The sequence below is a fragment of the Tachysurus fulvidraco genome, chromosome 19 (genome assembly GCF_022655615.1).
Source record: "Tachysurus fulvidraco isolate hzauxx_2018 chromosome 19, HZAU_PFXX_2.0, whole genome shotgun sequence".
In the NCBI taxonomy this organism is placed as follows: domain Eukaryota; kingdom Metazoa; phylum Chordata; class Actinopteri; order Siluriformes; family Bagridae; genus Tachysurus; species Tachysurus fulvidraco.
Window position 1 is genome coordinate 18,582,595 of NC_062536.1, and position 10,000 is coordinate 18,592,594.

The 10,000-nt window shown below is 42.7% G+C and overlaps 1 protein-coding gene across 7 annotated transcripts in view; it reads left to right on the plus strand.

The window, feature by feature from the left end:
- The window catches only part of sox5 (SRY-box transcription factor 5), a 226,343-nt gene that overhangs the window by 207,449 nt on the left and 8,894 nt on the right, over nt 1–10,000 (plus strand). For 6 of the 7 annotated variants that reach the window (XM_047803785.1, XM_047803786.1, XM_047803784.1 and 3 more), the window contains one exon: nt 6,320–6,491. In XM_047803785.1, the coding sequence (XP_047659741.1) occupies nt 6,320–6,491 (172 nt within the window). The remainder of the gene's footprint in view (nt 1–6,319; nt 6,492–10,000) is intronic. The other variant, XM_047803782.1, reaches the window with a different exon arrangement.

The window sequence follows — 10,000 nt, forward strand, 5'->3', positions numbered from 1 at the left end:
TCACCCGGCATTTGAAGACAAGACATTTTGGAGGGTTGCGTCAGGAAGGGCATCCGGCGTAAAACCTGCACCGAATGAAATACGCAGACCAGATCATTTTCTGTGGTGAACCTGAACAGGGAGCAGCCGAACAGTTTAGTCTGACGAATTAAATATACCTTGATGTTTGCACTTTGGGAAACCTGGTGTTGTAAGCAGGATTAGGAGCTCACTAAGCACTCGCTAACCTTGGTGTGTGAACTAGAGGTCTTCTCGGGTCTAAAGAAATGTACCTGACACGAAGTGACCTGAATCACTTTTTACCCGAACCCGACGTTCTTTTTTTTTAAGAAAGACCCGACCCGAGACAAACCTGAAAAAAATAGACTCGAGTCCGACCCGACCATTTTTTTTAACCCAACTGGACCCGAATGTCCAGGTCTGTTTCAACGAAAATTAGCTTACCGCTAGATACACAATGTCACAAGTGGTCTTTGCAAACAGAGGAGAGGTCTGAAAAGGACTCGAGTCGATGCACACACACGAGATACAATAGTTCGGGTCTTCTCGGGTCCGTCAGGTAAAAACACATTCATTTTAAATTTCCCGAGACCCGATGCCGCTATTATTGTTCCCGACCCGTGTCCGAGGCACACGTGAAACTTTTAGACCCAAATCCGCTCGGGCCTCGGGTCGGACCTCGGGTTAGTGGATCTAAATGGACCCGTGAAGACCTCTAGTGTGAACCACTTTCCAAGTAGAATGGTCTTTATTCCAGAAGTACCTCGGATGCTGTGTTGCCTTTGGGGAGCAGCGATGCTCTTTAAGCACTTTACCTCATGAGACTTGCCATTCTTGTTACTGGTTTCAGAATCGTTGGTAATTAGTATTTGGCAAAGCCTCCCGGAGAAAGATTAACAGCAAAGATATGACCCAATTGAGCAGTATACATGTTTCAAAGTTTAGTGAATGTCGGTAGTATAGTGCCGCTGCTTCTGAATGGGATTGTCCTTATCCTTGAAGTGTCCACTTCCTGCCCAAACTACGGAAAGCTGTCTTTCTGTTCAACTGCTTCTGCTCTTCAATCGGAGTAACCGCTTTGTCCACCATGTTTGATTTTTGTCTGATCTTATGTCCTTGCCAGCTGCTATCAACCCCCTTCCAACCCCTTTGGGATGGTCTTTATTCCTGGTGAAAAATGGCAAGAACCTTGGAAGCCTTTAGGGAGCAGAGACTCTTTAACTCGTTAAAGCTGTTGACCTTTGGCCACACCCAGGACTGTTGGCTAAATTAAAAAGGGTCAGAACGAATATATGAAGTATGTGAACAGCACGTGCAAGAAAAATCATCTTCTGCAAAATAATGGTTTCGGATATATTAGCAGTTAAGATTTGGTGAAGCTTCGCAATGCATGGAATAGCAACAACTAACTGCAAAGGCTTCTTGTTACATATGGGGTGCATTTTTGGTGAAATAGTTGCCCCCGCCGATCTGAACAGGATGGTCTTTCTTCTAGAAGTGGACAATTCCTGCCAACTACCTAGGAAGCTTTCTTCCTGTTCTCTCTTTCCTGCTCTATAAATCTCCCCCCTTTTCCCTGATGAGTTGCAGATGCTGTATTATTTCCTCAGGCCGCTTGGGTATCTGGCCCCTGACCCGAGGGAGTGTAGTGGTCAACGATTGGATGTGGCCCCCCGCCAATCATCCTGTGAGGGGCTGCTGGGTAATGAATACAGCTGCTCCTCATACTCACATACACTCTTGTTGCTCTATTAGCATTTATATAGAGTGGCTGGAGATGGTGAGGGATGAGGACTGGGGTAGCTGAAGTGGTGCTGCTGATGATGACAACCACAAGGATGACTTTGATCATATTTAGAGCCTCTTCTAAACACTGAAGGTCCTGCTATTATTCGGGAAAAGAAAAGAGTTCTGTTTGCTTGTTGCCCTCTTACTATTTGTATGCAAATAGTTTAGTTGCATATAATCTGATTTCAATTTCTGTGCATACAAAGCGCTCGGTTTTCTTTATTGAAAGTCCGTAATGATAAGAGGTGTGACTCCTACCAGGGTTTATCAGATAGCTAACCTCAACTCAATTCAAGCCAGGTTTTTAGTTATCATTCATTTTTATTCATTTTCTATAAAAACGACTTGTACAAATACATATATATATATTTTCATATATTACAAATTTTAGAATTTCTTTGTTCTTTCTCTGAAAGTTAGTTTAGACACAAACGTCTCTGGTTTAGATAAATCTCTTGGTCTTAAGAAAGTAATGTAGCTACAGTCTCTCTTTTGACTGTCTTTTCTTTCTTCCTTTCTTCCTTCCATTCCTCCTCACTCCCTCTCTGATTTTGAAATGTTGCTTGCACTCAGGGAGCCAGAGGGCAGTATGTATATTTAAGCTCTGCTCTGTCCCTGTGAGTCCATGTGTCTCACTCTTTCTTCTCTCTTGCTGTCGTTTCTGTACCGTCTCTCCATCCTTCTCTCCTTCCTGTACACTTTTTCTCTCTTTCCTGCCATTTGGAGTGGTCTTTGGTGTGTCAGACATCTGTTTGGATTGAGGCACACACAACTTAAGTAATTTACCCTGAGGGGTAGGACCATAGCTCTGGAGGAGACACACACACACACACACACACACACACACTCACACACACGCACACACACACACACACACACACACACACACAATCTTTTTAACACACCTCCATTCCCTTATTCAATACTGTTTGCTTGTATTATTGTCACCCTAAATGAAAATTTGCGAATATATATATATATATAATTTAAACATAATCAAAGGAAAAGTTAGGTTTTTGGTGAATGAACTGAACCTGAACTGAAAGTGAAGGTTGGTGATGCTCAGAGATCTTGGACCTTCTGCGTGAGAAGAATAGAATCATATTTTCCATATTAGTTGCATTACAATTAGGAGATATATATTTAACGATCCATAAATGATCATCTTAGACTATTTATTTTTTATACATAAATTGTTTCTTGGGTTGGGGGCACGGTGGCTTAGTGGTTAGCACGTTCGCCTCACACCAACAGGGTTGGGGTTTGATTCCTGCCTCCACCTTGTGTGTGTGGAGTTTGCATGTTCTCCCCGTGCCTCAGGGGTTTCCTCCGGGTACTCCGGTTTCCTCCCCCGGTCCAAACACATGCATGGTAGGTTGATTGGCATCTCTGGAAAATTGTCCGTAGTGTGTGTGTGTGTGTGTGAGTGAATGAGAGTGTGTGTGTGCCCTGTGATGGGTTGGCACTCCATCCAGGGTGTACCCTGCCTCGATGCCCAATGACGCCTGAGATAGGCACAGGCTCCCCGTGACCCGAGTAGTTCGCATAAGCGGTAGAAAATGAACGAATGAATGTTTCTTGAGTTCATGTTATGCTGTTGAAAGCCACCTACTTGGAATCAAAAACTTAGCATTTGATTCTTGCAAGCTTGGAGATGTGAACTCCATGCAAGCGATTTGCATAATCTTGATTTTATTTTAATGTGTGTTACCTGACTGAATACACACACATGAACTTTAAGTTGCTGACCCTGAACGTGGCTTTTGTGCTACAGCTTTTAAAATGACTCAGAAAAGAACGGTTAGCATCAGGCTTTGCTCGTAGCGTCGTGATACTGTAAGGAGCAGCAGGAAACTGGCAATAACAAAACTGAAAGAAAATGGGATAAAGGTTAAATATGCCAGCAAATCCTCAAACATGCCCATAAAAAGTTGCTAAAGGAGCTGCACAAATCAAGGTTTTTTTTTTTTTTTTTTACAATGGACTGTGTAATTGTGAAGCTCGTGTTCCCAGACTTTGCTACAGGCTCCCGTAGGCGTGTAGGCTATACGATGTATAGGTTCACGGACAGTCTGTGGGAGTAAATCTGTTCTGTTAAAACTGCAAGCTGACCACAGAACTGCTTGGCAGTGAATAGGAAGAACCAGATGAGGCAAGTGTTGCTCTGTGAGACTGTGTTTGTGTATGTGACAGGCGGCTCCTGTAGACAGACACGATTAGGACAAATAGCCAGGCAGACACACTTGTCTCGGTAATTGAAACGTCAGGCAAGGTGATAAGAAGCAGGGCAAATGATGTCACTTACATATGTCAGCACTCTGGCGAGGGAAAAAAATAACATACCCACATGCTGCATATCATTGTCCTACCCAGCTTTGGATTAGCTGTGCTAGCATAGTTGAAACGTAACACAATGACCCTATCTGTATCTGTATCTGTTTAATGCTCCAAATTTAATGCTATCCCCTCTGAAAGACCATGAAAATGTGGCTAGTTATACGTTATAGACCCTGGATACTTCAGCTAACAATCGGAACTGTAGAGAGCCTATGATTTTTGGTATTTATGACAGCTAATGACACTTTTTACTTCAATTAACGCTAAGTAAGTAATTATGGATTTAGCAAACGTTTTCAATCTAATCCACTTCTTGATCTCCATAACAGTAGAGCCATGTCAGGGATTGTGTGTGGCACAAACCAAACCTGGCCTAGCCAAGAGCACACAGCTTAGCCAGTCTTTCGCAATTTACCCCTCAGAAGCTTAGTCACATTGGCTAACATCCCACCCGAGGATTTGAGGATCCGAGGATGGAAGAACAATCCAAAAAACAGGGAAGGAGCAAAGAAGGGATAGGGGGTGTGAAAGAACAGGGCATTATCTGTAATAAATATTCAGCTCTCCCACATTGATTTGGTGGCAATATGAAAAGATTTTCTGTGGGAGTAAGTCCTTGTAACATGACACTGGGAGCAGGAGATCCTCAAGGTTCTCTAACGAGAATGAGTTCTAATAGAGATCAGGGTGGTATAAAATGATGAGAGGAATCAAACCTCAGTAAAAGAAACAAAACGGTGCTTCAGATTCCAAATGTTCTCCAACAGAACACCAATAAACAGATTTTTAGGAGCCTCAAGCTGCTTCCTCGGGGTTACAGTGGTCCGTATCGGTACCTTTTGTGTTTCTGTAAAGTAGTTCATTTTCCATTATGGACAGAAGGAATTGCTGGGAAAGAGGTGCAGAGCCAGAGCCAGGTGTTTGAGCAGATGTTGCATACTCGAGGTTAATGTGTATGCAGCTGAGATTATACAGTACCGTCGACTCGAAGCTGCCATGTCAGACTAACGGTGATTGACAGCATTAATTCGAACCTACATAAGTCCATGTGTTCCCCGTAACCCCCCTTGCTGTAGTTTCTGGGAATCTTCCACTTCTCCTGCTGCTGTGGAGTTGTACTTGTGAATGTACAAGGCTTTAGGTATTTAAAAGAGTCTTGCTCCTCCCGGTAACCTGGCCAAGTCTTCATTTTAATTGTGTTGTCTTGATCAAGAAGGGTGGTGACGGTGATGCATCTGCTGGTACGTGATCGAATTGGCCCACTCTGTGTTTGCAGTGATGTGATTAGGACAGCAGTGGGGCAATGATTAACATGATCAGATGCCCACATGTGGATTGGTGTCCACATGGCAACACACTTTCATAACCGGCACAGCGCAAAGTCACCAGATCATTTTCTGATTAAAGGAACTACAGTCAACTTTGCATCCTCAGAAAAGAAAGTGCTTGAGGTTGTTCTCCAGGTATTATTAATGGTTCTATTAATGGTCCTGAACAGGTACCTTCTTGGGTTAAACCCTGTTTTATCAAGTCTTACACTTTGTCTTATGGGGATGTGGTAGCCTAGTGGCTAAGTTAGTTAATTCAGTTCAGTAATTTAATTCAGTTCTACATCTTTTTCTAAATGTTAAGCTTTTTTTTTTTACTTTAGCCTTCTGCAGTACTTGTCAGGGTCTATATCCAGACCGCCATCGAGCAGTAGATGACCCTTATACTATACCCTCTTAGAAATAGGGCTTCTGATTTGTTCATTTGACGGTGTTTGGTTCTTGCTTTCTAAGTCTTTCTAAAGAGGAATCCACAGTTGTGGGGTTTAAGGTAGAACCTTTACAGGTTCCCGCAGTCCCCGATGATGGATCTAGCCACTTTCATGGCAAAACCTAGCATTAAAGTGAAGCTTTTTCTAATGAGTGTTTCATTGTGTGTGTGTCTGCATGGGTCGATATCAGCATGCTCTTTCACACAAGTGTTTTTGCATGACCATGTTCTTGTTATAGCCACAAAATGCATGGAAATCTTTGATGTGTATCGGTCAAAATATCCGCTCGGTTGACATCGTACCCTGCTTATCTTCCTTTGGCCTGTGCTTGGTTGCTTTGGTTTTGCCGAACGTTATAATTGGCACCGTAGTCGCCGAGGAGAAGTGGAGAAAAGATCACGCCAGGCCAAACGTGTTGCTGTTTTGCCTTTGCAGGACGAGGGCGCTCAGCCCCTGAATCTGTCATCCAAGCCTAAGACATCCGAGAGCAAGTCACCCACCTCCCCCGCTTCCCCACAGGTCCCTGCCATGAAGCTGGGTCCCGGATCCATGAAGCACAGTGCCCCCTCAAGCATCGGAGGACCTCCGCCCAGAATCAGCTCCATAGGTATTGACACCATTTCAGATTTCTTTATACACTGCTGTTGTATAAACCTGTTATACACCTACACATTCCACTCGAGCAATTCGAGCATTGTAACGTGAGCCAGTTCCTTCATTTGCACATTTCCTTTATCAGCATTTGCGTTAGCATGTTAATTGATGTTACATTTTTAGGTCTGCGGGGTTTAATTTTGCTGCAGGGCATATTGTCAAGCATTTATTAGAGTTTAAATGCGATGAAAGAAAAGAGAGCTTGTTAAGTAGCATATGAGATAGAGAGAGAGAGAGAGAGAGAGAGAGAGAGAGAGAGAGAGACATTTATTTGGTTGTATTTTGAGGAGCTCAATAGAGACACAACAAGCTTGTGACACCATGTACATGCAATGAGATTAGACAAGCCTCTTATACAACTCCGTTACCACGCGCAGCACAAACAACCTGCATTAATGCCACAATAACACAATATCTCACCGCCCTCCTTACACACCACTCTTCACTACCATTTTAGAGTCCTTTCCCTGGTAATCTCTGTGTTATTTCAACAAATCCTAGGATTTAATAGCAGATTAGTGGCCCAGATGTTTTTTGTTCTGCAAAATGGATTAAAGGGTAAAGTTTTCTAGCAGGAATCCTGTAAAACATGTTGAAGCAAGCCGGCGGTTTAGCTCACAATTAGACCAGACCTTCTGCGCCATGATCTTTTCCATCTGGAGAGGTCAGGAAGATGATTCAGATTCTCGTCCCTGCAATGCAATGTAACATGAAGAAAGATTTTTATCGAACGTACAACCAGAAATATCGTCCTGGTTTCAGTGTCTTCTGCTCCTCCTGGTCACAGCTTTAACCTTCCTGGTTCCTCTTGGTGACCCAGCAGAGAGACAGCTGTCCTGGGACGGTTTCCCAGCATTTCCGGCCCTTTGTGCCAACCTCTATTGCCTTCCATCCTTTCCATGTCAGTGCCATCAGAGAAAACACAGCACCCTTCCTTTTCCTCTCTTGTCCATTCACAACATTCTGAGGCCACGGTCACGCTAACAGCATTGCCAAAGCTATGTAAGCTGAAGCCAAACTAGTTTTAGGATAAAATAGCTAGCTAGTGACAGTACATCTAAGCAAATCTCATGGAAGATTCTCAGTTACTGATGGGGGGGGACATGGTGGCTTAGTGGTTAGCACCCTGCCTCCACCTTGTGTGTGTGGAGTTTGCATGTCCTCCCCGTGCCTCGGGGTTTCCTCCGGGTACTCCGGTTTCCTCCCCCGGTCCAAAGACATGCATGGTAGGTTGATTGGCATCTCTGGAAAATTGTCCGTAGTGTGTGATTGTGTGACTGAATGAGAGTGTGTGTGTGTGCCCTGTGATGGGTTGGCACTCCGTCCAGGGTGTATCCTGCCTCGATGCCCGATGACGAAGTTCGAATAAGTGGTAGAAAACTAATTAATAAATGAATGAACAATGTCACTATTTGTACTAGCTAGCAGTTCTTGCTCCCTCTCACACTATGTAGTGGACCACACAGGAAATGCCCTACATCGGATTTGCTGGACATCACGAGCTCATTTAGTCCAATCGGGAATCTTGGGAATAGTATTGGAAGTAGAATCAGGGTGATTTTCCATTTCTATCTCTCGGCTATATGGGCCACGTTTGATCTTTTTCGGCATCCCTCTCCGGATTTTCCTTTTCTGTGAGGTCATTCCCTTCCCTGTCCATGTGCTCCGTCCATTCCAGCGGTTACTTTAGCTGCTTTTTTCTGCATCAGACACATCTTTTCATTTCACAAGGGAGTGCTTAATCCTGCACCGCATTAGAGAATGGATTACAGCGGATAAAGAGCCGTTAATCTCACACGGGTCTTTATTAGATGGAACCAGGGCAAGATACGAGTCAAGTCAGATACCAGCAAAGACACATGTTTGGATTACTAAGCTGCAGGAAATAATGCGTGTTTTATCTGCAAAAAAAAGGCAGTGAGATGCTTTGAGATACTCTGAGACAGATGTTCCCGCATGGACACATCAGCAGGATTTTGCTTTTTAAAGGAATTCCTTCTGTTTTTCAGCCTGACCATCTACTGTCCATCTGTCCATCTACCGCATCCGTAGTGTAGTACGTCTGATTATCGCTAACTCCATCGCCAATTCTATTTCATCCGTAAACGTTCATGCACGTTCTTTATTTTAAACCAGAGGTGGGAGTAAGTCACGTGTGCAAGTCAGAAGTAAGTCTCAAGTCATGAATGTCAAGTCAAAGTCAAGTACGAGTCTTTTTTAATATCTGTCAAGCAAGTCTTAAATTTGTGACTTAAGACTGACTCGAGTCGAGCCCCCCATCTCTGAGTCATTTAACTCAAGTCCGAGTCAAGGCTCAAGTCATGAATGTCCAAGTCGAGTCTTTTTTTAATATTTGTCAAGCAAGTCTTAAATTTGCGACTTAAGACTGACTCAAGTCGAGTCCCCCATCTCTGAATCATTTAACTCAAGTCTGAGTCAAGTCTCAAGTCATGAATGTCAAGTCAAGGTCAAGTCGAGTCTTTTTTTAATATTTGTCAAGCAAGTCTTAAATTTGCGACTTAAGACTGACTCGAGTCGAGTCCCCCATCTCTGAATCATTTAACTCAAGTAAGTCTCAAGTCATGAATGTCAAGTCAAGGTCAAATCGAGTCTTATTTTAATATTTGTCAAGCAAGTCTCATGTCTCAAATTTGCGACTTAAGTCTGACTCGAGACAAGTCGAGTCCCCTTCTCTGAATCATTTCTCAAGTCCGAGTCAAGTCTCAAGTCATGAATGTCAAGTCGAGTCTTTTTTTTTAATATTTGTCAAGCAAGTCTCAAGTCTCAAATTTGCGACTTAAGTCTGACTCGAGTCAAGTCATATGACTCGAGTCCCCCATTTCTGTTTTGAACCTCTAAATAAATGGGATTATTTTCTAAAACAGTTGTGGATTAGGAACAGAAATTATAAATGAAAGGTATAAAATAAAATGAATTTAATCTCTATTGTATTTTTATTTTTTATTTTTATTTTTTTTTATTTTTTATAAACGAAATATTCGGTATCGTAGCATTAGGGGAAAAAAACGGAATAAAAGCAGCTTTCGGATTTTATTTTTGTCTTCTCCGGAACGTTTTATCATCAGTGTAAACAAAACGTTTTGTTGATCGAATTTTAACGAATTAACTCTTTCTGCAACACGGATGTGACAGATAGAGATTCGGTTGAAAGATTTTTGGACCACACCTTAGAAGTATAGATGAATATAATTTATAACCAACCAAAACAAAATAGAACAATCTGTTTCCTAAAGTGAATTTCTGAATGAATCTGATTCAAAGGATCGTCGCTTTGTAGCCGGAAATAAGTAGCGTCGGGTTACGTGATTACTTCCGATCGTCTTCTGTGCGTCGATTAAAGAGGAACCTTAAAGTAAAATGATGGATATTTCAGGTTTAAACCACTGCTGTATTCTGATTGGTCAGAAGCTGAATCCCTCAGGTTTCTATTAAAGCTTTTAA